The sequence below is a fragment of the Hippocampus bargibanti genome, linkage group LG13 (assembly GCF_051943395.1).
Source record: "Hippocampus bargibanti isolate YZ-2025 linkage group LG13, ASM5194339v1, whole genome shotgun sequence".
Taxonomy (NCBI): domain Eukaryota; kingdom Metazoa; phylum Chordata; class Actinopteri; order Syngnathiformes; family Syngnathidae; genus Hippocampus; species Hippocampus bargibanti.
This window is the reverse complement of record NC_142746.1, coordinates 15,073,195-15,101,137: the sequence shown is the minus strand read 5'-3', so window position 1 is coordinate 15,101,137 and position 27,943 is coordinate 15,073,195. Positions and strand designations below refer to the sequence as shown.

Here is a 27,943-nt window from a genome sequence, read left to right as displayed (position 1 = left end):
ATTGATTCCAAGTCACTCGTGTTGGCTGTCCTTTGTCATGCAGTGTACTGTAGGACCAATTGTTAGTTCCAACCAAAGTTGGATGAAAAAAATAACTCAGAAATCAGAAATCTAAAAATCATTTGATCAGAAATATAATTTCACAAAGTTCGATTGAGTTACTAACAATTGGAGCCATTCCACCTTCACTGCACCTGGGAAAGGTGGGTGAACAATATTTCGAGAAGAGTATTATCCACACAGGTCTATTTTCTTGAGATTTCTTCCTGAATATAGCAAAATCGATTGCTTTACACTGTTGCCAAACAGGTATAAAGTCTTCTTTGTGATCTGTTTAACAGTCAGGAATAGTCTGAACCACACATTACCAAACTTTACAGGTCTGAAGTTGTTGGACTGTAAAGTGTCCCTGAGAGTTTTGAAAGGCGCTTAGAAATTAAATTTATTATGATGATGATGATGATTATTATTATATTCTGTGAACACTGGCTGACAGCAATGTAGGTGTTCCATTTACAAAGTAGGAACACGGTTCCAGTTCAGAGATTACATAGTTGTTAGCTCAGAATTATCTACATTCTGTTTTTAGTTTGGGTGAACTAAGTAAGACCCTGATTTCATTTTTTGAAAGGGTGGGAGTAAGGTAGATGTTGACTAAGTAGGTGCAATTCTGATAAGCATACAAACTATGTCTTCGTTGTCTTACACAGGCTTGGGATCAGAGGGTAAATAAAAGAGGAGTGGGACCTCTAACTGCTGGTTGTTCACAACAATTTTGGGTGTCAAAGTGAGGAATGTGTAATTTACTAGTCTGCATGTCTCCAGTCTGACTGGAATCCCCAACGAGGGTCGAGTGGCAGGTTTTGACAAGGTCTATAAAGTGTGAGGTCATGTTCACAAATCCTCCTCTCCTTTGTGTGAGCACCGCCGAGAGATGCCAAAGTGGCGTTAGAAAGAGTCCAGATTTACCTGGAAGGCAAAAACTGTCAGCAAGGGGCGGACGTGAGGACCACTTAGCTTTTGTCAAAACACAAACACACCAATAAACAAAGCAAGTCGGACACGTTTAAGTGCTAGTTGAGTTTATGGGCTTTCGTAGATCAATATCAATTGCATAATGTCTTGATGTTTGTGTTGGTGGATAAGAAAAATATCAGGTGGTGTTTTAGGGGATTTTCTGAGATAAAATGATGAGGCGGGTGATTTCACTACAACGTCTGTGATGAGCATAGAGGGACATTGAGTGAGTGGTGGTTGGGGGGGCGTTTTTTTTTTTTTTTTTTTTTTTTTTTTTTTGTGGAGGGGTGGGTGTAGAGTGTGTGTAATTACAGGGGCCCAGAGAGAAGCCTATAATCAGCTTGCCCTCAGGAAGGAATGCAGCTCATCTTCTCATGTAATTACTCCCATTAAAATGGCCCCAACTTCCAGGGTACTGCTCACCTTTTCACAATGTGCACACGCACACACAAGCACACACTTCTACTGAACAAACGCATCATAGAGCGAACCCAACCGAGGAGATAAAGCAAAAACCAAAAAAGAAAAAAAGGGGAAACAAGCACATGGGCAAGAGTTAGTGTCTGCAAAGACTGCAGTCATCTTGGGGACTGAACTCCGAGTGAATTCCTACCATGGCAACCAGCCACGTAGATATGCATAACGCTCATCAGGCAGCTGCGCAGCGGTGGGGCCGGAAAGCAGTGGCGCCTTATACAAAACACTTACTGTACTGTTGTGACTACACACACACGTGCGGGCCAGGGCATCTAAACTCATAGGTTGACCTCCAAATACGACATTACTCTATAATTTTGAGATGATAATAGGAAAACAACATTGTCTCACCCACAGTGCTTTCTCATCCTCCCTCTGCCCCTGCCTCTCCCTCTGCACCTTTGATCGTGATTGATTGTGCTACTTGCCTCTTCCCGTGTTCCCATGCAGCAGGGGGTCTCTGGGGCACACATACACAAACAGTAAAAGGCAATTTTTTTGATCGGCTGTGATTAATGAGCTTTGCAGGGGTGGCGCCCTCTAGCTGCGACAGAATATAGTTCCAAATCCACCCTCCCCCTCCTGTGTCCAGTCCAATCTACGGCACAGCTAACACCAGTGGGTTGGCTGCTATAACACAACCGCAAATCCTCTTAGCGCTCCCAATCTTGCAGTCACACTTACCCACACATTTAAAAACACGCTCACACAGTCTCTCTTTGAGTATGCTGTCCCTTGTGTTGCACACAGGGATAAATATAAACCAGCAAGTGCAGTAAATAAAATCAATTCTCATCACAGTGGCAGTACGAATTTTGGTATCTCTTCATTCATACGAGCTACTCTCCATCATTTCTAAACATCAGTATGATGTCCCTGATCCACTGGTGAAAGGACACTTTGGTCCTCTTATCCATCTTGAACTACTTCAAAGTATGCAGAAATCTAATTAAAATTGAATGATTGTGTGTTGTTTTGGGTTCTATTGTTTTGTTATGGTATGACTTCAAGATGGCGCCAGGGGACTGCTTTAACAGCAGCTCCTGTACTTTTTGTTCTTGTATTTTCTTCCTTTCATAGCTTCGCTGCTATAAATTGGGAATGTCTCCATTGTGAGATGGATACAGGTTTTCTTATGTATTTTTTTATTTTTATAACATTGGCTAAAATATGTATGGTTTGTCAATTTAGATGTACAGTGATACCTTGGCTTACGAACTTAATTGGTTCCCAGACAGAGTGTAAGGCGAAAAGTGTGTATCCCAAAAAACAATTTCCCATAGGAAACCATTATATACCTTATTTTATGTATAATAAATGTGGTATTGTATTGTAATGAAAGAAATACACTGTACTGTATAATAAAGTCATTGTATTTACATTTCTGATCGTCGTTGATAGCTTGATGGAATGGGGTGGGGGGAGGTCGGAGGGAGGGAATTGCTGTTTGAAAGGAGAGTCACATTCCATAAGGACTTTAATTAAAGAAATAAACGACAGTATAATAAAGTTGTTTTTGATGGAATGGAGTGGCCGATTTCATCAGCATTAAACACTTGATGAGGAATATAGCCATCTTCTTTCACCATCTTGAGGAATGGTCCCTTGTAGGCTTCGGCAGCTTTACCGTCAGAACTGGCTGCCTCACCATGACGAATGACCCTATGAATCCCTGTACGACGCTTAACGTTCTTGAACCATCCGTGGCTAGCCTTGAAATCATCAATGGATGACTCAAGATGGATGATCAAGGTTGCCTCTGGACGATATCCGAGTGAAGTTGCCGTGCTTTCTCTGCGATAATTTGACCTAGTTCCTCATCAATTATGTTGTTCAGCTGGGTTGACAGCTTTTTGCACCAAGTGTACCGATGGCTTGTGCAGGTTATTTGTGGTGCCTGATTGATGGAATATTTTGATCTTGCCGTCTACACTCTGCCTTGAAACGAGTCCAAATTTCACTGTTTTCTATCCATTTTCCCGCTCTCTCTGTCGTCTGACTATCTATTTAATGTTTGCAGCTCTGTGTTTCTGTAAACCCTCCACTCACTGCTGCGTTCTTGACCAATCACATGGCTTTAACCGAAGACTGAGGGCGGGGAATAGAGGACAAAAACAAGTCGGCTGCTATTTTCTTGTTTGGAGAACGTCCCCCCCCCCCCCCCCCCCTCCTCGGCCTATAAGCAAATACATTGTATGTTAAACTTCCTCCCTTTGTGTGTAATGGATTAAGGCTGAACTATTCATTCATTCATTTCCGCCACATCATCACAAGGGACTGGGGGATGCTGGAGCCTCTCCCAACTGTCTTCCGGGACAGAAACAAACGACCATTCACGCTCACACTCATACCGATGGACAATTTGGAGTCACCCGTCAGCCCTATTAAGCATGTTTTTGGTATGTAGGAGGACCCGGAGAAAATCCACCTCAGCACGGGAGAACATGTGAACTCCACATAGAAAGGCTCCAAGTGGAATTGACCCTGGTCGCTCTGCACTGTGAAGTCAACATGCTAACCATTTGACCAATGAGCCGCCCAAGACTGAACTACATATTAGGAATTATTTTTAGAATTCATCTTCATGGTGCTTAAGTGATATATTATGGAAACTTAAATTATGAAATTTTAATAATGCGTCATGTGCATATTCATGGTTTCAATTTACACAATTCATAAGGTTTGTTTGTTTTAAACCCTGGCTAACAAAGTAATTACAACTATGAATCATAATTGGAGTGCTATAGGCAGAGAAAACAAAAATACAAATCTAAGCATTTTAATGTGCGTGGCTGTCTGCGTAAGAGATTAAGTCTGTTGGAGTACTTGCTGAGAGTACAATGTGTCAGAGCCATGTGGTGCTCATGCTGGTGACAGTATCAAAATATCCAAACATGAATTCACAAGGCCATCATGGCAAAGCCTCACGGAATTTTAGTTTCCTGCCCCTCTGTGTCTGGGTAACCACAATGGAGTGTGTATTCTTTTCCAACTGAATTCCCGATTAAAAGTTGTCTTGTGGGTCTCTTCCTCCCTTGCCAGAGTTGAAGTTGCCGGCTTGAAGTGTAATTGGTTGTGCAAAGGTGTGGGGGTGTGCGCGTGTGTTTGGTACTTTGTAAGATGGGCAAACTGTATAAATTTTCACACCCAGTCAGCCTTTGTTGAGGTGAGAAGAGATGCTGTGGACAACTTGTACTCAGGTCACCCCATACCAAGACACATTCTGTAATGTTGCATCAGCATATGATCAAAACCTTTTATTGTATGCATTTATTGCCTTTCCTAAACCCACCTTCCTCCTCCCAGGCAGAATTTTGTTTGGATTGATGATGAAGTCAGTTGGCCCATCAATCAGTCAATGTAATTGTCCTTGAAGGAAATCGAGGAGACATTGTCTCAGTCCATCCATCCTTGCTGCTGTCGCCCTGCCAGGATGGCTGTGAGGCTCCACACCGGCTTGTGTTACAATTGCTTCTTTATAAAGTATGATCACAATTTGATGACATCAGTCAATGTTATATAATGGGTTTTATTTTGACTTTGTTGGGTCTGTATACTCGGCAGTGCTGTCTTATTTAGTGGTAACCACAAATGAAATGGTAAACCCTGGTCTTTAACACTGTTTATGAAAATGTAGGACATGCACTTTTGTATCGATCTGCATTATACAGTGCTTGATAGAAATGAAGCTTCTGGCTTTCTGTTCCCATGGCTTTTTGTCCTGAGTGAGTCACTTGGTCTTCATGGCTATGGGCTGATGGACCTATTTGTGTGTTTCATGACGTTATTTGAATCCATCAGGCAGTACTAAAGTCGAGGGGGAAGCATTTATATGACCGACACCCAAATGAAATAGAGGAAGGAGAAATGATTTGCTGTTGTTTTGTTGCTGGTTTTTTTTCGGCCCGGCAGGACGCCTGAAATATACTCTGGAGGGGAAAGCTCCTTGAGCCTACATTCTCCTTATTATCACGTCTCCCTGGAGTTTAACAACTGCATTTTGCACATTGGAGCACAGTGTGGAATCATAAAGAAAAGTGCATTTGTTTGAATCTTCACTAGAATCCACATTCAGCGATATGAGAAAATATGACTGTGCGTTTGCGTAGTATGCGCGAGTGAGAGTTTGAGAGGCCAGTTTACCATTATGTAGGGTTAAGCAGAAGTCGTCAGGTTGTTCATAGCCCCTTCTTCTCTCCACTCTACTTGTCGCTTAGTGGCTGTTGGAGCGAACAAACAATCACATTCAGTTGCCAAATACATTTCATCCAGGTCATGATAATCTACAAATTTGGAGTCGAGGCAACTGCACTTTGGTAGATTTGTTGGGAGATGTGTGGGAGGTTTTATTTTTGGAGAACATTCAAAAATTACGATAGCGTGTATGCTATTATACTCATCATTCAAAAAGTCCCCAAACACACTTTTAGGAGCACTTTGCATTCTAGTATGTCAATGCTGTTGTATTCAACAAAAGTAGAAGAGTGGATTCCTAAACAAAGTGTTGATGTTGTGTTTCTACACGCGTATCTGTTGAAAAGACTATTCAGAAGCCTGTGCCTCTCAACTGTGTGATGTCTGCCATTAGAGTAATAAAAGTCTTGTTGTGCTGCACTGCAAGGAGTTGTTGTCTTGGCGGCTCCTCCGATCTGCACAAATTGCCGGCTACTGAGCTCTGATGGATGTTTGTACACTGGCCCAAAAACACCTCCCAGCTCCATTATCCCTGGAAGAAATTGAGCAAGAGAAAGAAGCTGTCTTCTGTTGCTCCCTTACCTCCATCATCTAAAAGTGTTTTAATTAAACTGTGCTGGGCCCCAGTACACTCCCACCCACACAAACAACAGAGTGGAGTAAGAGGTTGATCCAAATTTGCAGGGCATGCTTTCTAAGTGAACCACCATTTCTCGGTCCGTTGTGATTCTCTCCCCTTACCCTCACCCCTTTTACTCTCCCTTTGGCTGCCCTCCCCGTGCCTCAGGAGTGACAGGCAGTGATTTTTTTCCCCAGCTGATGTTTGAACACTGAGCAATCAATGCCGGGCAAAGAGAAAGAACGTGGGTGAAGGGTGGGGAGGAGCAACACAATTGGTTATTGACAGAGAATTCAAAGTCTGAAAGGCTGGAGGCGAGATCGAGCTCGAGGACAGAGGGAGAGAACTAACAGAGAGAAAAGCACTGTGACAAGTGTGCTCCATGTTCAGATGTGTCAGCGGTTTGTTCACGCTCGTGTGCACCTGCAAGTGTAGACCCACTTATAGTTTTGCATGAAACTTTCAATACGTTTATGCATGGCTTAACTTGAGGAGTTGTTGTCTCAACGATATCCCAAATGCGTTAAAGTTGTTGGTCTTGGTCACATGATGCCCACTCATGCCAGGATCGCTATTTAGACTGTGTTGTGATTTTGTATCAGTTCATGAAACTTCAACTCTTAACAATTTCATCGACAGAACTGAAACGTAATCGTGAAATAGTGAACTCCAGTGGAACACCCGAATGATGTTAGGATGAAAGCTGACCTCAGATATGTTCAGACTTGTTGAAGACCCGGTACACTAATCACTGAACTGCAGTATGTTATTTGGTCTTCATTTTTTACCATCCTCGAGCCATTGGTCATTTCTTTATCTTTTGCATCACTGGCACACTCACTGCTTATTACATTTTTCTTGCCTTACCGTCGCCTCAAGGCAAATGGTTGTGTGCTGAGAGGTTTGAAGACGCAGACGTGGTTTTTGTTATACACGTTTGTACGTCAGAGAAGATACTGACTTGTATACTGTATGTGTCATTTATGGTACCAGTTATTTTTTTTTATTATTACTTATTTTATTATTATAATTTTATTAGCATTTATGTATTTATTTATTTACTTGTGTATGTGTTTATCTTTGCATTTATTTATTTATTTATTTCCCAACAATGGTTTGCCATTTCTTGGGCTCGTGAACTTTTTTGCCTGACATGAGCAGTAATGGCATTTTTGCGCATGGAAGCATAAGTCACATACTTGAATACCCTATTTTCCGGTGTATAAGACACACCGAAGTATAAGGCGCACCTCAAATGGTGTAGTTACATTTTTTTTCCATATATAAGGCGCACCTGTGTATAAGGTGCACCTTCAATGAATGAAAAATATATAAAACTTTACCAAGTATAAGGGACACCTCATTATACTACAAGAGGCTGGGGTTACACACTACTTCTTCTACAGGGGGGAATGGAGTCGTAGTTGCTGACAAGAGTTGCAATACCTGTTGTGGCTCAATATTACTTCACATATAAAGTGCACCTTTGTATAAGGCGCAGGGTCATCTTTTGATGAAAATCAATGCTTTTGGGTGCTCCTTATACACCAGAAAGTACGGTAATACCTTTAGGTTCCAGTTTGCACTTCCAGGTTAGTGAAAACATTTAGTCATGCAGAGAAATTCTTTGAATAACTTGAGATGCTCTGTAAGGGTGAGTGATGGGTGGCTTTGAGAGTAATTCAACTATTCCACCAGCGTTCATTAGAATGTGACTGAAGGTGGCCTGCGAACCACCCAAATTTGCACTACAGCTTGCCGTCACCTTCTGTGTTCCCCTTTTGCTTTGCACTAATGTCTGAGCAAAACGTCTGTCAGCGGGAAAATTGGGCTGGAGGGTAGTTGAGAACTGCTAGTGTTCCTAAAATAGAAGATTGTAACTCTCTAAGTAGATTCTCTTGTTCCAAGCTTGTGGAATAACTGATCATGTCAAACTTGATACATTTATAACACCGTGAAAATGTATCTGTCCAGAACATCCTTGTTGAAAGTCTCCAAATATCCGCCTCTAAATATTTTTTATTTTATTGAACGGTGAAGTGAAATTGAGGTTGGAGAGCTGTGGCATTGCGGTATTGCCATGTTTGAATGTGAAAGCTTGATGGAATGATAAATTGAAAAGAATGATGGAATATGTTTATGCACCACTGGAGTTGTGTAAAAAAATTGACTTCGCTCAAAATTACTGCTCAGCTGCTGTAGTCTGCTCTAAGGTCTCCTATTGGAATACAAAAAGGTAACGCTGCCAAGTGCAATAACATTATTTCTCCCTTCTAGTTTCCCATCAAACTGTAAATTTCATTTTGTGGTACCGGTCAACAAATGTTAATCAAGGTTGTATTTCCCCTGTCGGATGCTTTGTCGGAATGGCGAATAGCTGCATCACCTACAGTACAGTACATAAATAGCTTGTTACATCATACTATACTAGCGAGACAATGGTTACTTTATAAAACAAAGAGTTGTGGCACACTGCTAACAATGACTAATACAAGAAAGGAGAACAACACGACTGACTTTTCAGAATACAGTAAAGTCTCGTTATATCGATATCGGATATATCGATAGTCCCGGTTATATCGATACTATTTCTATGCACGCACGGAGAAAATTACATGCAAACAGGGTCGGATATATCGATAGTCCCGGTTATATCGATATTTTTTCGGACTCCCTTGAATATCGATATAACGAGACTTTACTGTATTTCATTGTAAAATTCCGCCATCCGCTATTCAAATCCACACCATCAGAGTGATTCATTTCAATTTTTAGGTTCATCCGGAACTTACAATAGAAGTTGCCCTGACATGACAGACAAATAAATAAATAAATAATTGAAAAACGTGACATGTTCATACTGAGCATTTCACGGGATAATGTTATGACCAAAGCTGCCTGTCCAATGAAAGTCATCTGCTTCACTACTATTTAGAAACATGCACTCCTGTGGTGTGTTTCCTGACCAGATTCCCACGCAATTGCTGGACAACAACAATCGTTTCAACCAGCCCTATGTATGTCCATGTTTTCAGAAAGCAGCGACTACAGCGATGCCGAGGTTCTCCCGGACTCGTATCCATCAGCACCAGCAGAACCTCTCCCGGAATTCCTGCTTGAACCAGAGGATGCTTTTATTGTGAAGAACCGGCCCGTTCAGCTCCGGTGCAGGGCGTCACCTGCCACACAGATCTACTTTAAGTGCAACGGGGAGTGGGTCAATCAAAATGACCATGTCACAAGAGAAAGCTTGGACCAGGTCACAGGTAAAGATTACAGATGCCCAGTGAACAGAATGATAAACACACAGCAATGTCATATTCTATTTTACAGACCAAAACAACACACTCAATTATATACAGCATTCCCAACTATGTCTCCCATTACCTCTCTCAAGGTTTTATGAACATGAAAACTGCATTTGGCCCGCAGGCAAGTCAATGTGGATGTGCATTATTGCTCTCTATCGCTGTCTCCCCACAGGCCTCGTGGTGAGGGAGGTGGACATCTCAGTGTCAAGGACCCAAGTTGAGGAGCTGTTCGGGTTGGAGGACTACTGGTGCCAATGCGTAGCCTGGAGCTCAGCCGGCACCACCAAGAGCAATCGTGCCTACGTCCGCATTGCATGTCAGTTTTGGGCAACATTATTATTTTTTTTATTATGACTTTTTTCCTGTCATCTGTCAACGTGTATATGTGCCAACTGACGTGCTGTCATTCTGCATGACTGTGTGATTGACATTCCTGTTGTGAAGGTACAAATGGATAAAGAAAACTGAACGTCATTAGACAATCACAAAGACACTTTCGCCAACTGCAGTTCTGCGTTTCTTCCCTTTAGACTTGAGGAAAAACTTTGAGCAGGAGCCACTGGGGCGAGAGGTGCGACTTGAGCAAGAAGTCCTGTTGCAATGTCGCCCGCCAGAAGGAATGCCCACCGCTGAGGTACAACTCTCTGACTTCTCCACTGTCTACACGTGTATCGTTGTACATTTGTATATTGCATTGAAAATCGTCCCTTCCCACAGAGGTTTGTGTGCACAGAGCGTTGGTCATATTGTTGTGTGGAAAACATTCAATGCAATTTTGAATTAACTCATTCAGTGCCATTCACAAATGTATTCGGGAATTGAAAATATGACGGAGAGTGCAGTTCCCAAATTTGTTCAGGTTTTGTTTTTTCATGCTTAGGTGCCGATGAAGCGCTGGTCATCACCTCTGGCAATGTTTTTTTTTTCCACAAGGGGCAGCGTTTCCCCATTTTCTGTGTTCGTTCTTTGTTCTAGCTTCAGCTGATGTTAAAGCGCTATACAAACCAATATGTATGTGTTGCATTGTATTTTGGACAGCCACCCTTATTTCAAGATCATATAACTCCAGACCCATATAATTTAGGAATTACTCTTTATTCTGATGAAAGAAGAGAGTCTAAGGTTTTTAACGCTGTCTTGAAGGTTTGTGTAGTCTTAAAACTCAACATTCTAAGGGTCCTGCAATTCATGTGACAATGACAAAAACCCTGGCACTGGAGTGGACATTTTTGCACATCCGGCAGTGAATGAGTTAATGATAATGTCTTCATGGAAACCAAAATAGCAGTTTTTTTTTTTTTTTTTTTAATAATTTGAATGATACCGATGGTTTGGAACAAAACGTTTTTTTTTCCATTCTCTCTCTCCGTTCCTTTAAGGTGGACTGGCTGAAGAACGAAGATGTCATTGACCCTTCGCAGGACTCCAACTTTCTGATCACCATCGATCACAATCTAATAATCAAGCAGACTCGACTGTCAGACACGGCCAACTATACTTGCTTGGCTCGCAACGTGGTGGCCAAAAGACGAAGCAGCACAGCAACGCTCATTGTTTTCGGTAATGCGCAATTTCCCTTATCTTCATTGTTTATGTACGTTTCAATACAACAGAAAAAAAAATGAAATATTTCAATGTTTTGCAACTCTGCGTTATTACTGATGTGATGTATTTTTTCAATGCAGCTCTTGTTCTGGATTAAAAAAAAGTGTATCTTAAGATGGAATTTGTACATGTCCATCTATTATGTTTTCATGTTCTCAACTGAAATAACGCTTTGACCACCCTTTGTCATTTGTCTGTACAACAGTGAGCGGCGGATGGTCCTTATGGACCGAATGGTCCGAGTGTAACACAAAGTGTGGGCGGGGCTGGCAGCGACGAACACGTAGCTGCACCAACCCCGCTCCCCTCAATGGAGGAGCCTTCTGTGAAGGCCCACCGTTTCAAAGAGTGACATGCACCACACTTTGTCCAGGTTAGCATGACCATCTCATCTGTCTTGTTTTACGTGCCCCCATTCCTGGAATTTATTCGGGAATTGATAAGCATGACACGGAGCGCCATACCCGGATTTATTCAGGTTTTGGTTTTTCTTGCGGGGGTGCCGTTAAAGCACTGGTCAGACCTCTGTCAATGTTTTTACCTCCCATGAGGGGGCAGCATTTGCCTTTTGTTCATGTTAGCGCTTTGTTACAGCTTCAGCTGTCAAAGCGCTGTATGCTGTAAATTAATGTGTATGTATTGTATTTTATTTTTTACAGTCACCCCCATGTCAAACGCAGATAACTCCAGACCCATATTACTTAGGGATTAACTCTTTCATTTCTGATGAAAGAAGAGAGTCTCAGGTTTCTTACGCTGAATTTATTGTTTTTGTAGTCTTAAAACTCACTACTCTTTGAGTCCTGGAATTCAAGTGACAATGACAAAAACCCTGGCACTGGAGTGGACACATTTTTGCACGTCTGGCAATGAATGAGTTAAATAAGGCTGCCACAAATTAGGAGGATTTTCCTCGTCGACTACGCACCAAGAGAAGTCACTGTTAGTCAAATAAATGGATTGGACATAAATTGCAGCATATCACATCAATCAACAGCGACTCCAAAGGAACTTTTCTCATCTTACTGTTATGGTTCAGGGAAGGGAGAAGTAGCAGAGGATCCAAGAGAGGGTGGAAAGCGGGGTAATAGTAGGGAAGGTGGTCCGTGGGGAAAACACAGATGTACGTAGAGCCTGGAGACATGCGACTAAGCTTAATCATCTGGCACCTGCTTGCAGATCAGCAGAGGTTTTATACACAGCTGCTGATTGCAGATCAGCTGCGGGTGCGGGAGTCTCCTCAGGCCCAGCTTGATAATAACAGGAAGCCAACCAAATCCCAGGAAGTCGATCACCAAAATAAATTTGAAGTCAGAATACAAAATATAAGGAGGACTTTGTGACAGCACATCAAACTGATGGCTTGAATTCTGGAAGGTATGCGCGAATAAAAAATTAAGACAATTTAGATGTACATTCAGAATTAATTCAACTTTGCACCATTCCTGATATGTTTGTAGATGATGGTGCAAGTTCAATAGAAGGTGATACTGTGGACTTGGTGCATTTTTAAAGGGAACCATAAACTACTGTATACAGTCCGCATAGTTGCACTCTGAATACAGTACTGTAAACATTCAAAAAGAAAATACTGGTGAACATATTTCACTGTTGTCAGGCTTTATGTCCTTATTGAACCTTCATTTATTCATATTTAAACATTTTGCTTTTCTTAATAAGTCTGTATTACTTCATCAGAATCAGAAAGTATTGTAGTCCGACAATGGGGACATTTGCAATCTACAACACCAAAATGGAAAGGGTGGGGGAGGGGTCGAAAAAAACAAAACAATGTTTTGCACAAACAAAAAAGATGTCAGAAAAGCTGAACTGTACAACTGCACAGAAGAAATGATCAAATTTATCTACCCGATCAAAATGAGGTACTGTAATGAAGATTAGGCGGAGTGTAGTATATGTATGCAATGCCTTATATTGACAGAAAAAAAACTAAGATATGTGTGTTTGATTGTGATGTTGCCGCTGAGGGGTCGGGGCAAATGTCACATTCTCCTACATTGAGTGCTCCTTTTTCTGAGTTCAGCCTACTGTTCTGTTTCTGAGGAACAAACAAGGGAGCGAGTGTGTACGACTTCATGTTTCAACATCAGAATGGCAATACGGTTTGTGCTGTTTAATGACTTTGGTCATGTGATGTTTGCAAGCTAAGAATTAATTTCTCATTACCTGATCCCTGAGCAATCGTGCTGTGGTTTTCAGGCGACAGCAAGCGGCATGTGAAAGCGCAATAAAAATAAAGATGTATTGGATTAGATTGTAAAATGTCCGCCCCCTGCGTTGGATACAAATGGGTGGCTTTTGTTGCTTCATTCATATTCCACAAATGCAGTCATAAAAAGAATGCCGTGCAGTTAATGGGGTCGGATAAAAGCTATCATTGTAAAGAAGATTCTTGACTTATTGAAAATATATATTTTAGAAAGATTAAAACTATTTTAAATGCATAACTCGACCAATCATATCAAGACCAATGTGTTACTTCAATTCTAGTCACACCACTTTCCACCATGATATATTTGTATGTCAAAAACGGAAGTCATGCCTAATTTGTCGCTGTGCTGCTGCGCTTAATTTTCTTTCTAACTTTTGTCATTCCAGTGGATGGAGGTTGGACAGAATGGACCAAGTGGTCTGCCTGCAGCACAGAGTGCACCCACTGGAGAAGCCGCGAATGCCAAGCGCCTCCACCCAGGAATGGAGGCAAGCACTGCAGCGGGAGCATGATGGAGAGCAAAAACTGTACTGAGGGTCTCTGTGCACGCAGTAAGTAACCCGTATGGATTGTGTAAGAGTTAAAGTCATTTTTCAACTGTTAAGTCTTCTACTGAACCACGAGAAAATCTGTGAAAAGGTTTCACTGGCTTCGCATCTGAGAGAATATAGATGTTCTAAGGCAGCCATCAGGACAAATTCCCTTCGATTATATTTGTCGCCCCGGGTGGTCATTTAAATCGTAATAGAACTTCTCTCTGAAAGTGATTTCTTTGCACAGTTAGACCATTTTGTAGAGTGCAATGCATGTCCAAATGATTTTGTACAGAAATGTATTCCTCAAGGTGTGAAACCTCTCATAGTAGCTTGGAAGAACATGAATCATGCAGAGAGCGATGAAAAGAAATAGAGACACAGCCTAGACAGATGTTACAAGAAGGAACATGTTAGTTCGCAAAAGTGAGAAAGCGGACGAGCCCCATCCGAAAACCGCAGATGGGAGAGTGAGAGACGGTGAGAGAAATAAAACTGGCACATCAGAGACGAAAAATTAGCACAGTGTAAAGCATATGAGAATGACTCAGACACAACCTGACACCGAGTGTGCGCCTCGTGATGAGCAAGGAGCGATTCCGATGACAGCGCATTAGAGTCAAAAGCGCACGTCCACAGAGGCCGCACACACTTGAGAGACTACACGAAAAGTCACAAAAGCAACACGCCCGAGCGTTGGGACAAACCTCCTTAAATGCAACAGGGGGGGTGGGAATTAGACGCATCCTCTGCGGAACGACGGTGCTTCACTTTCACTCTGAGAAATACATGTGAATGCTGACGCAAACCGTCATGTGTGGCGCATCAGATTAAACAAATAGACTTTGTGAGCTAACGCAAAACAAATCTCCGGAGGTCACCAGGAAAAGATGCACTCAAGTTATTTTGACACAGATGATGAGAAGCATTCCACTGGAGATGTGTGTATATATCATTTGGGATACAACTGATTGATTTGATTTTTTACATTTTAAATGTTATTTGGCTCTTGTGTCTCGTTTGTCTTTTTTGGAGCGTAAACAAACACAGCTGCCATAAATATCACTCCTTGGGTGGTGCCTTCCATTGTTAAATGAATGGTAGTGATAGGTAGGCCACCACCAACCAAGAGATTAGATTCATGTTTCAACATCAGAATTAATTGGCTGTGACATAATTTCTTTGAACTCTGATTTACAATAAATTGGTGAATGTGTGCTTTCTTACTACCTGGGCTTTAAAATTCCCACATCCCCTGCAAAGTTATTGCAATTTTCTCTGTGAATGATTGTTGGCTCTTACTTTATGTACCGAGTGTACTAATGGGTTTATATTGGAGTGGTAATATTGGATTGGGTGGAATTAGATTAGCCTTTATTAGTCTTGCAGTGGAGAAATTTACATTTCACAGCAGCAAAGTTATGGGAGAAAGAGGAAAGGAAGAAGTAAAAAAACAAAATACAGGAGCTGCTGGAAAGGTAGCCACTCTCGCAGCAACATCTTGAAGTGAAAACAACAAAATAATAAAATAATATGACAACGTAAAGACAGTCATTCAATCTTCAGCACTTTCTGCACCCTCTTTGTGGTATGAAGGAGTTCTAGATGAAAGAGGAGAGGATCAAAGCATCCTTTTCACCAGTGAATAAGGGACGTCATGGTGAAATGTGCACGTCTGCTACAAGCTTAATGTTGAAAACAAACAAAGCTGTAGCATCCATTGACGAAAAGATTTTGTCTCACATCTCCTATCCCACGTAAATCCGCTTCAATTCCAAGCCGCAATAGCCGCGATGGAGAGAATCAACCAGATTTTTCTTGAGACAAGGTTGAATAGTCTGTTCCTCCCTAGATGTTGCATTCCACAGTGCAAGAAAGAGTTTTTTTTTACTCTTCACTTGTAAGAGGCACATTTCAGTGTATTCTGTTACTATATGATTTGCATTACGTGTCATCCTTTCATTCAGTTTCAATTTCTTCGATCTGTTCTTTCTTCTGTTCAAACAGATAAAAAGGTTTCTATTGAACATGCAAGTCATCGTAAGTTCATTCACCATCTTAAGCTCTCCCTTTTTTATTTATGTATTTCTTTTTATACTTGCATCCTCAGTGTGTTAATTTTTTGGCGTCCGTATGGTCCTAACATCTGTGTCGTGTACAGCGTCATCTTTATCTCACATTTTCCTCAGAGTGGATGTCTCACCTTCCTTTCTCAGCTTCACATCTTGCTGCAATTTAGAATGAATCGAAAACCAAATGATGGAATAAACATCAAGTCAGCAGGTTGGACAAGTTGTCGAACCGAGCTGTGAGGTGGAAGCACAGCACAATTGATTTGTTCAGCTAATCTGTGATTTGGTTTCAAGTTAAAGTGATGCTAATTCCTTTAGCACAATGTGACATGGGCTCAGGGGAGTGCAGCCATCGTAATGGACCTAATTCCCTATTGTTCCGTTTCTGGTAATAAGTGCCGACGGCTGTCGGATTTGGTTCCGTCGTGCCACATGAAACATGGAGGCAGTCCTCTTTCAGCAAGCCTCTGGCTTTCGTCTCCTATTTTTCTTGCATCTCCTTCAACTTCTGATCTTATTCAATGTTGTCGTCTTCCTCTGCCCTCTCAATGAATAACAAGCATATTGATCTCCTCTCCTGTTTTGTCAATCTTGGCTATTAATACAGTAAAGGAACATGACAAAACAATTTGGTCAAGTTAATAATAATAATAATAATAATAATAATAATAAGAAGAAGAAGAAGAAGAAGAAAGTTACCCATTTGAATTGTATCCTAGCTTCTAAAAAGGATACCGTATTTTCTGGTGTATAATGCACACCCAAAAGCCTTCATTTACTTCAAAAGATGACCCTGCACCTTATATGCACGTGTGCCTTATATGTGAACTAGGATTGAGCCACAACAGGTCTCACAACTACTGTCAGCGGCCAACGACTCCATAGAAGTAGTGCGTAACACCAACCGTTACTTTAGCACCTTATGATCTTGTGTGCCTTATATTTGGATAATGTTTATATATTTTTAAATTATATTTGGATTTTTTTTGTCATTCATTGAAGGTGCGGCTTATATATGGAAAAAGTTTGAAAATACACAATTCATTGGGGGTGCGTCTTATACTCCGGTGTGCCTTATACACCAGAAAATACTGTCATAATATCGCTGTCCGTATGGTTATGGTGGACAAGGCAGGACATGTTTTGTGTTGTTACTTTTTTAGAGCGCTGTGCACGGTTTGTACAAATGTTGCCGCCCTCTAAGATCTGGTTTTAACAACACATGATTTAATAATGGGAATGTTCTGTTGCATCTGGCTACATTAGTATGTGACCTCATCGTTGTTAGTAACATATTGGACAATGTTTCCTACAAAAGTAAATCCATAAATTAATAAAACACTGATCTGGAGGGTAGTGCTTTCTGTTAGGAGTTTCTTGGAAATTGAAACTGACACAGTGCATCGTTTTCACAAGTTCCTGTTATGTTTGATAGATGTCGGCGCATCGCACCGACATCTATTCACCTGTTTCTTTCCAACGGGAATTCCCAAAGTATCACTTTGCCGTTGCTGAAGTGCACCTGCACGCATATGTTGACCATTTCAAGTCTTGGGGTCTGGGACAGTGACAATTTTGCTTTGAATTTAAAGGACAACCGACGTCTCCTGACAAGTTGTGTCCATAATTTGTAAAATGGCTTCAAATGACTTCTACTGAGCGTATTTTACAAAGATTCCACCGCATATACCTATATTTTACGTTTTAAGACTCGCACTGAATATTCAGGAAGTCTTGTTTTTGAGTTGGTGACGAGTCCATACGTGATGTCACTAAAGGACCGCCCTTCACCGTAAAAAAGATGCATTGTAGCGGTCCTTCCATCACGTCAATGTGTTTTGCTGTACCTGTTTGGTCTGGGGACCTCGTGTTGCACCCAAAAGCCGACAGGAGGCCAGAAGAGGGCGTCCAAGCGCCATATAAGGAATTTATTAGTCTGTGGAAACGGAGGTGGCCAGAGGAGGTCGTCATTTTGTGCCTATTTTTTTGGGTGAAAGATTTTCCCCCAATGTTGCCTCAAATAAATTCTTTAATCGATTGCAAACATGTATGCTTTCCTCTTCAGAACTATTTAAATCATATTCATAACTGGATGTGTAACAAGAAAGCATATTCTCCGCATCTGAAGCCATTGTTTTGATTTACTAGCAATGCAAGACGTCTTGGCGTGACATCACGAACTGGGGGCGGGACTTTCTGAAAATGTGAGACTTGATTCCATGACTAAAAAGTTAGCAGTGCACGCTTCGTAAATGTTTTTCTGGTATCAGTTAAAAAACAAAAAAGTGACGTCGGTTGTCCTTTAAAGGCTTCTTTCTGTATCTTGAAATTCACAATCTGGTCATTGCTGGTGGTATTACACTACTCTTATAATTCTGATGCTTTGGCTTCAACGCCTCATTTTAGAAACCGAAAAGTGTGGAAGAATGGGAAAATGATGGCATACATCCACTGTGAAATCTGCAAGCGTCTTAATATGTTCACCAGTATCAATTGTGAATAAGTTTGAATTTGCAACTGTAAGAAGAGCCAAGGTACAAATAAAAAGTACAATTATGCGCAGTGCAGATTTTAGTAGTTGGGGTTGAGGAGGCTGCGTTGAGCCATCTAATCCCAATCAGCAATCAGCCGGCAGGAGAGGAAGGAGATGGCGCCCAGTGGGAAGCAGGTGAATATAAGGCCAACATCTTTATCCGTCTTGCTTTAGTCTTTGCCTATTTGCCGTTGTTGGTTTACTGCATGATCCTCTGAAACGCAAGTCCGGTAGAATTCTGAGAACATCCTAAGAGTCGTATGGGAAGATCCATGAAATCACAAGCGTGTGTGGAGACTAGAATTGCTCCGCCTCTTCCTCCCCAACTTCAGTCTCTGAAGTGATCACCTCTTCAATGTTATTCCAAATAAGCAGATGGAGAAAGAAAATCCTTTATCCTCATTTTAAATTTCGAAAGTTAAAACCAAAGCTGTACACCTCTCTACCTCAACTCAGTGATATAAATGAATGTGTTCACAATCAATACTGGTGAACATATTAAGACACAAGCTGATTCTGATTAGTGATAGTTCTACTTTTCGTGCTCATCCATGTTCTTAGCACATGAATCAAACTCTAATCAAAATCAGAATCATCTTTATTGGCCAAGTATGTAGAACACACACGGAATTTGTCTCCTGTAGAACACATTGCACGAGTATAATCAGAAAAAAGACGTGACAAATAAGTATGGAGGACACTAATACAGGCTAATCTAATCGAATTCCTTAATGTAAGTGGTACATATCAAGAACAACTGTGAGTCAATTTCAAAGTATCAAATAGACGGCGGTTCAAAGGAGTACAGAGCTGGAGCTACAATGATTATGACGGAGAAGAAGAAGAAGCTGTTTAAATGTCTGCTGGATTTGATGCGGATGAATCGGTAGCGCCTGCCTGAGGGGAATTGCCGGAAAAGATGGTGGGCAGTGTGCGGAGGATCCAGTAGGGTTTTCCGCCCTCATGTCTTGATTCTTGCAGTGTGCAAGTCCTTGATAGTGGGTAGGGTGATGCCAATGATTTTTTTTCTGCCATCCTAACTGTCCGTTGAAGTCGGATTTTGTACATTTTTATGGCAAGCTCGAACCAAACCGTGATTAAAGAACACAGGATTGATTTGATGACTGCCGCGTAGAAATGTCATAGCACCTCCTATGGCAGGCCATGCCTCTTCAGCAGCCTCAAGAAGTATACATCCTCTGTTCGATGTATATAATCAGGACTTCTGATCATAACTAAGCAGTTCTCTTTGTCTGGTGAGATTTAAGTAGGGGACTTCAAACTCGCACCTTGAGGCTGTATGAATCAAACTTGACTTTGTTTCTCCAGTTGATGTCGTGCATTTGGGCAGGAATCAACACAGACTCAAACACTGGTGTGGACAATGTCCAGCGACCACAAAAGGCCTCCTGTGGTTCAGGTGGTCTTGGACAATTGTGTCTGAAAGCAGTACTTGAGTAAAAGTATGAATAACCTCACAGCAAACACTTGTAAGATTGGTAAAAGTGAGTCAAACGGTACATGGGTAAAAGTCTTCCAATGTAGCAACACATCCATTTAAAGATTTTTCTCACGGCCGGTGTCTCAAATTCAGATTCCCCCCGACTAGTATTACTAACACCTCAGTAGAAGCAGAACTAGCCTTTGCTTTACTGTTGACTGTTGTCACATGACTAACACTTGCCGACCTCTTTCCCTTTTAGTCACTTTAACATGCACAACATCTTGTGCTAACTTTTTCTCCCACTTTTCTCAGCGCTGGCGCCAGAGATGGGTGTAGCAGTTTACGCTGGTCTGGTCGGGGCGCTGCTGCTATGCGTGATCTTGGTGCTGTGCGTAGGTGTGCTGGCTTACCGCCGCAGATGCAGTCACCTGCACGGAGACATCACAGACTCTTCATCTGCCCTCGCCGCTGCCTTTCACCCTGGCAACTACAAGCCTCCCAGACAAGGTAAATTGACGAATACAAACATATGCTCACAGTGTTATTTCCTGATATGTTTTTGCTTCTTTCGCTCCTGTTCACAAAAGCATGTCCTCACGTTTGATTCCACTTTCAGCTCTGCTTTCTATTTTTATCGGGAATTCTTTTTATACCATGACTCCATTATCTCCTCTCACGGAGACGGTTCTCCCTTCTTTACCACATTACATATTTTAGAGTTCAGAGCATTTGACGTGGTATCTCCTCTCTTGTTCTGGCCATCAAATATTAATTGGCAACATTAATCCATTTCACTTGCACCACTTTTTGCACTCTCAGCTTGGGATGTTTCATTTCTGCAGATGAGAGAAGTGCCTTGATCAATCTGTGTGTGTATATGTGTGTGTCTCCACAGATAACCTCCACCCTCTGCATCCGTCTGCTCCTCCTGACCTAACGGCCACAGTGGGAGCATTCCGTGGGCCACTCTATTCCTTGCAGCAGGGTGTTCACGAAAGCCAGTACAAAATCCCCATGACGACATCGCCATTGTTGGATCCCCTGCCCAGTCTCAAAATAAAGGTGTATAATTCCTCCACGCTATCGTCGCTGGAGATCCCTGCTGATATGTGCTCAGGAGACGCCGAGATCCTCAGCCTGAAGTCGGTGGGCACTGGTGGAAGGGAGCGACAGTTCCATAGCCACACGCTGTCCAGAGAGCCTGGGCTGAGTACTAGCGCCACCCTGGGGCACCTGGGGGGACGCCTCACCATCCCTAACACAGGTAGTCACAGCCAGCATTAAACTTGTTCAAAATGGAGTACACTAGACCCATCATTGGGAGACAGTCCTGAGACATCACATGGCTAAATAAGGCAAAATGATATGTCGAGAGCCAAATTGTCCATCTGGTTCCCTTTGGACCTCATTTGGGCAACATTTGACAAGTGCTGGAAGGCATTAAAAATGACTGGTTCAAAAGAAAATAGCAGATTTGCTGTTGAATTTCAGCCAATGGTCCACAAGTCCTTTGATAAGAAAAATGTCCTTCAACTTTCATGGTTATCAGTGAAACCAGGCACATTTTTCTAACTTCTCACGAGGCACTTCAGATGGAGTTTTGGCAGGTCATGTTCACAATGTCTAAAGACATACCAGAAAAACAACAATTGTGACTTTTCAGGAATCTCAAGAACCTCAGAGATCAATTCGGTCCCTGGAAGAATAGGAATGAAGCAATGCAGGTTGGAGTCCTCAAAATGTGAAATGGTGTGCAATGCTTGGCTGAACAATAATGTCACTGTTCAGCGCAAACCTCAGCTGTTCACTGTCAGTCTCTATCTCTCTGGTTCACAGAGGATGATGAAAGAGGTTGCAAGTTTTCCATTTTTAGATTCTAAAACCAAATAAGGAAGAGAAAAGGAAAGGAAGAAGTAGAAAAACAAAAGAAAGGAGCTGCTGGAAAGGCAGATACTCTCGCAGCGCCATCTTGAAGTCAAAAGAACAAAAAAAACTCAACAAAAAAATACTAATATGACAACACAAAGACAGTCATTCAATTTTCAGCACTTTCTGCACCTTATTTGTAAGAAGCAGTTCCCGATGAAACAGGAAAGGATCAAAGTGTCCTTTTCACCAATTGATCAGAGACGTCATGGTGAAATGTGCATGTCTGCCACAAGTTAAATGTTGAAGGTGTAGCATCCATTGACGAACATAGATTGTCTCACATCTCCTATCCCACGTAAATCCACTTCAATTCCAAGCCGCAATAGCCGCGATAGAGTCAACCAGATTTAAAAAAAAATTTAGACAAGGTTGAATGGTCTGTTCCTCCCTATATGTTGCACTCCACAAAATACTTTCAGATTGATAATATAGTTTTTGGCTCATCCTTAAGAATCCTTAAAAATAACACCATGAACAAACTGACAAATCTATCTACTGATCCAATTCAAAAATTCTTGAAACAAAATTTATCACTGCAAATATTACTCAACAATTCTATATATTATTTGTTTACAGCAGTGTCAAATTGTTGAAGACATTTGGTTGCCACATTCAACTACACAAGATAAAATAGAAGCAAATATAATGCAGTACAGCGACACCACTGCAAACATCATTTAGATGTACTACATATTTATGATATTGTCAAATGAATACCTCTCTTGACAATGTCAACATATAATGTGTATTTTCCATGTGAAAACATTCTTTATACACCTTTTAATTCAGTATGCCATCAGATTGGAAAGTTTGTTTTAAGATTGTTCGTATCATGTACCTGCATCGAAAGATTACAGATTACACGAAAGCCACCTTCTCCTACAGGTGTGAGTTTGCTGGTCCCGCCTGGCACCATCCCCCAGGGGAAGTTCTATGAAATGTACCTCATTATCAGCAAATGGGAAAAAACAACGTAAGTGCCCGGGAACTCGTCTTCATTTGAAGCCCACTTGGCACAATGCTGCTCAACTTGGCTTCAGTCTCGGAAATGTTGTTCCTCGTGTTATGACTGTGTCACGTTTGAAAACAGCATGGCACAATGCTGCTCAACTTGGCTTCAGTCTCGGAAATGTTGTTCCTCGTGTTATGACGGTGTCACGTTTGAAAACAGCATGGTATTGTCCTTTGAAGTTGAATGTGATGTTTTGGCACCTCTTGATACGACCTGATGGGTGGTGTTCACAGGTTGCCATCTGAGGGCAGTCAGACTGTGCTAAGCCCCGCAGTGAGCTGCGGTCCGTCTGCTTTGCTGCTCAATCGTCCTGTTGTTCTCACCTTGCCGCACTGTGCTCAGCTTGATACACCGACACCTGACTGGACACTCACACTAAAGACGCAGACACACCAGGGAGCATGGGAGGTGAGACTGCTTCGTGTATGAATGAGTCAAGTGTCTCTATTGAGACCCTCTTCACTCCTTTGTCCCCCCTACCCCCTACCTTCTCAGGAGGTACTGACAGTGGGAGAGGAAAGTTTTTCTTCTCCGTGCTATCTCCAATTGGAAGAGGAGTGTTGTCATGTGCTCATGGAGCAGCTTGGCACGTACGGGTTGGTGGGTCAATCGTGCCCCCCGCAACCGGCTTGCAAGCGCCTACAGTTGGCTTTGTTCGCACCCCGAGCGCCCTGCCTCTCCCTGGACTACAGCCTTCGTATATACTGCATCCATGACACCCCTCACGCACTCAAGGTGAGGGGTGGAGTCTCTTTTCTGTCTCACCTGTGATTTTCGATTTTAGCTGTTAGCTGTTATTTGCCATGATATGAATAAATGTGTAGACAGAATGACAGAAAGCTACAAAAGATGGGCACCATTTTTGAAACAACTGTCTGTATGACACACCATTTATAAATTATTAACGGCAAACACAATAATAAACACTATCTAGAATGAGTAGCTCTCATCAGATTTTCAAGAGTATTTCATGTTCAAATCCCTACAAAATCGATGCTGCAAGTAAACCCCGAGCTCTTATCTGCATCCAGGAAGTGCTGGATTTGGAGCGAAGTCTTGGTGGGGTCTTACTTGATGATCCCAAACCGTTGCTATTTAAAGACAGTTACCACAACCTGCGTCTGTCCATCCACGACATACCTCACACTCACTGGAGAAGCAAACTTCAGGCCAAATACCAGGTGAGTTCCCTTCCCCTTTCATCTAAAAACAATGCTGTGTATAGGGTGAAATATTGTAACATTGGCTATATACAAAATTTAACCAAAGCAAAAACTTCTTCAGATTCACTCTTATCCTTATTTCTCCCAGGAGATCCCATTTTATCACATTTGGAGTGGCAGTCAGAGACCTCTGCATTGCACCTTCAGCCTGGAAAGAAGCAGCCTGGCCGTGTCACTACTCTCTTGTAAAATCTGTGTGCGGCAAGTGGAAGGGGAGGGACAAATCTTTCAGCTGCACACCGACATCCAGGAGGTAATGTCAGGCATCACTTACTCACTGCGAGATCCTCCCCGTGAGATCCTCTCCGCGAGATTGTTCTCAACACTTTTCTGTTTTTTGTTCTTCCCAACGCAGACTCTACCGCCTCACTCGCCGCTCCCCGCACCGGGCTCCTGTCTACCCTCTTCTCAAGTAGGACCGTATGCCTTTCGCCTGCCTTGCTCCATCCGCCAGAAGATCTGTGCCAGTTTGGACGCGCCGAGCGCCAGAGGGTGTGATTGGAGACTATTGGCACGCAGTTTAGGCTTCGACAGGTCTGTGTAGGCTCTCAGTCATACAGGAGTGGTCCATCGATCAAAAGGTTTCTTCAGGTTTCTGTACTTTGAAGGTGTCGGGTGTTTCAGTCCTCATCCGAAGAGCTTCATCAGCGAACTAAAATTTGTGCTGGTACCTATATATCCCTAATGGACAGAGGTGGCTGTGCCAGACCTCTGCTCTGATAGGTCTCTGCTCTTGGGTTGGGGGAGCCATAGACTACTCCCTGAAGCTAATCTGATTAGCTCTTTTGGTCTGTTTGATTACCTCTAATGTTCTATGCCTGGCTCTGATTGCCCCATTAGCTCTGCTATCAACTCATTAGCATGGTGATACCAGGTGAGTTTTAAAAGCAGCACTGGTCTCAGGTCGTAGTGAAAAATTGCACAACACACTGTCTAAAGTCAAACGTTTCCCCAACTTGTTGCTCCAGATACTTGGATTCATTTGCAATCCCTTGGCCATACTGAAACAACCACAAATATTCTGAATTAAATTTTTCTGTGAAGTTGTTTCCTCTGACTTGTTGTCTAATTGTACTCTCCCCACTGCCCCCCAGGTACTTGAACTACTTTGCAACAAAGCCCAGCCCCACAGGAGTTCTCCTGGACTTATGGGAAGCTTGTCACCAAGGCGACGCAGACTTGGTCTCTCTGGCGACGGCGCTCGAGGAGATGGGCAAGAGTGAGGTGCTGGTTGTCATGACGACAGATGGGGATTGTTGATTGGTGAAGGAACATGATCATACAGTAAATGCAACAAATCAGAAACATGCCTATGAAAATGTCCACTGCGACACAGATGGTAAAGCATTTTAGTTCCTTTCCCATGTACTCTATTACCTCTTGGACACAAGTCATTTGTATAACCACTGGGTTTGAATCCTCCAAAGCGGTGTGGGGATGTGAAATTAGTTTTAAGGTGTTTTTTTTTTTGTTTATAAAAAAGAGAAAAAATGTCTGAAAATGACCAAGTTAATGTACTGTATATAAATAGAGCTGCTTTCAGGGTAGAAAACAAAAGTCCCCTGAAGTATGAACAATGATGCAAAGCAGACGTGGGATTACCCATGTTTGAGTAGCAGCATGGAAGTGCATGATTGAACACCATCACACCTCGGGCCAGTCACCTGATTGTTTTGTAACCGATGCAAATCTCCATTGTCGTGCGTGCGAGCACTTCCGGCTGCAGACGCATTCCGAACAGAAAGCGTCATTAATCGGCTCTTGCTCAAGATTGGCTCGCGTTTCTCGCTGATTGGTTGCGGACGAATCAAACGAGGACGAAAAGGAAGTGTTTGGGGATGAGCGTCTGGCTTTGGGCTCTTCTTATCGCATTGAGTAAAACGACTGACTGTTTCTATTGTACTAGCAAAATGCCTCAAAGCCTTGGCGTGCACACTATATCATTGAAACTGGCAGGGGGTGCCTGGGTGTAATCTCTCCTCCCACTTTGCCGCACTACCATCCGCAGAGAATAAATTGCAAGAGTTTTCTGGTCATCCTTTAAAAGTTTCCTTTGGGAAACGCTCTTTAAGTTATCATCCATATTTGGGATCGTTTATCTTTACTGTTCTCTCTTCCCTTTTGTTTTGTCGATGCGCTATTTCTACTGCAGTATAGAGGGCCGTGCAGTAGATTTAAGCACATTGTAGGCCGCTCAGTCTTTGGGAACGACACCATTTTGTACTCTTAATGTGTGTTTGTGCCACTGTGAGACAGAGGAGCCTTCAAAAGTTGAGCACGATCAGTTGCAAGGTGCAGATTGATTTGGTTCACAGTTATTGTCACCATTAAAACAAACTCACATTTTTAACTATCTTACAAGTTTTGCGTTCCCCTTACATGCAGTGACTTGTCTGAAGAGGAACCTATCGTTTGTCATAAAGCTTACCAACTTTTCCTGAGGCCAAAGCCTTGTCTAAAATAAAAGTGATGCTTTACTGCCACCTCGTGGCAGTCATCGGCACTTTTTGACTTTCTGAGATTTCAATAATGAATAGTCTTGAATTGGCAAAATGACACAGTCACTTGTGGTGAGACTTAACGGGGAGATCCTTTCATGTCTATCTGAGTTACAGGAGAACGCATATTGTGTTTTGTGGTACTTTTTGTTTATTTACTTGCGTAATACAACAAAAGGTATCAAAAACCTGGACTGTGATCAAAGTAAAATATTGTGCAGCCAGGTGGGGTTTAGGCTCGATAAATATACAGTGCATCTCAATATAAAAGTAAGCGTGTGGTGTTAGTATATAAGAAACGTAAAAATAATGACGAAAAAAAACTGCTTCTCTCACAGCATGTGTCCATTTAAGAAAGTCATTATCAACAATGGTGGGGGATGGAGGAATACTGGGAATTATTTGTTGTCAATATACCCACAAGAGGTGGCAATATGCCAAACAGACAAAACGAATTTTAAAACATTTTATATACAGTAAAGTCTCGTTATATCGATATTCAAGCGCCCCCCCCCCCCCCCGATATAACCGGGACTATCGATATATCCGACCCTGTTTGCATGTAATTTTCTCCGTGCGTGCATAGAAATAGTATCGATATAACCGGGACTATCGATATATCCGATATCGATATAACGAGACTTTACTGTAGTTTAATACTCCGCTGCCCCCCCCCCCATCACACGCTTAAAATAATTTTCAACTCGTTAAAATGCACGAACTATTCCTTTGTGCCTGTTCTCATTCTTGCTCCACTCAGAAAATTGGAGACTATCATACAGGTATAATATCACTCTCAGAAAACCAAAATAAGACTCCTCCGCACGCAGATTTTCAAATAGGAATATAATAATAATAATAATAATAACACATTTCATTTATAAGCACCTTTCAAAACTCTATATATGAATAAGTAATTGGCCCTTCCTGGTTAAGGTGTACTGTAAAACTGACACCTATAAAGGACAACCGACGTCTCCGTACAAGTTGTGTCCATAATTTGTAAAATGGCTTCAAATGACTTCTACTGAGCGTATTTTACAAAGATTCCACCGCATATAGCTATATTTTACATATATTCAGGAAGTCTTGTTTTTGAGTTGGTGACGAGTCCGTATGTGACGTCACTATAGGACCGTAAAAAAGACGCATTGTAAACATGTATGCTTTCCTCTTCAGAACTATTTGAATCATATTCATAACTGAATGTGTAACAAGAAAGCATATTCTCCGAATCTGAAGC

General features: G+C 42.0%; 1 protein-coding gene across 2 annotated transcripts in view; it reads left to right on the top strand.

The window, feature by feature from the left end:
- Positions 1-27,198, top strand: part of unc5b (unc-5 netrin receptor B) — a 51,524-nt gene extending 24,326 nt beyond the window's left edge. Inside the window, exons 2-17 of one of the 2 annotated variants that reach the window (XM_089012515.1) lie at positions 9,343-9,573; positions 9,791-9,934; positions 10,149-10,252; positions 10,998-11,178; positions 11,429-11,596; positions 13,843-14,007; positions 15,997-16,029; positions 20,351-20,545; positions 20,934-21,302; positions 22,853-22,940; positions 23,213-23,387; positions 23,475-23,714; positions 24,011-24,160; positions 24,291-24,455; positions 24,558-24,736; positions 25,297-27,198. In XM_089012515.1, coding sequence (XP_088868641.1) covers positions 9,343-9,573; positions 9,791-9,934; positions 10,149-10,252; positions 10,998-11,178; positions 11,429-11,596; positions 13,843-14,007; positions 15,997-16,029; positions 20,351-20,545; positions 20,934-21,302; positions 22,853-22,940; positions 23,213-23,387; positions 23,475-23,714; positions 24,011-24,160; positions 24,291-24,455; positions 24,558-24,736; positions 25,297-25,462 — 2,753 coding nt within the window. In that variant the 3' untranslated portion in view covers positions 25,463-27,198. The remainder of the gene's footprint in view (positions 1-9,342; positions 9,574-9,790; positions 9,935-10,148; positions 10,253-10,997; positions 11,179-11,428; positions 11,597-13,842; positions 14,008-15,996; positions 16,030-20,350; positions 20,546-20,933; positions 21,303-22,852; positions 22,941-23,212; positions 23,388-23,474; positions 23,715-24,010; positions 24,161-24,290; positions 24,456-24,557; positions 24,737-25,296) is intronic. The other variant, XM_089012516.1, reaches the window with a different exon arrangement.
- Positions 27,199-27,943: the final 745 nt, after the last annotated feature.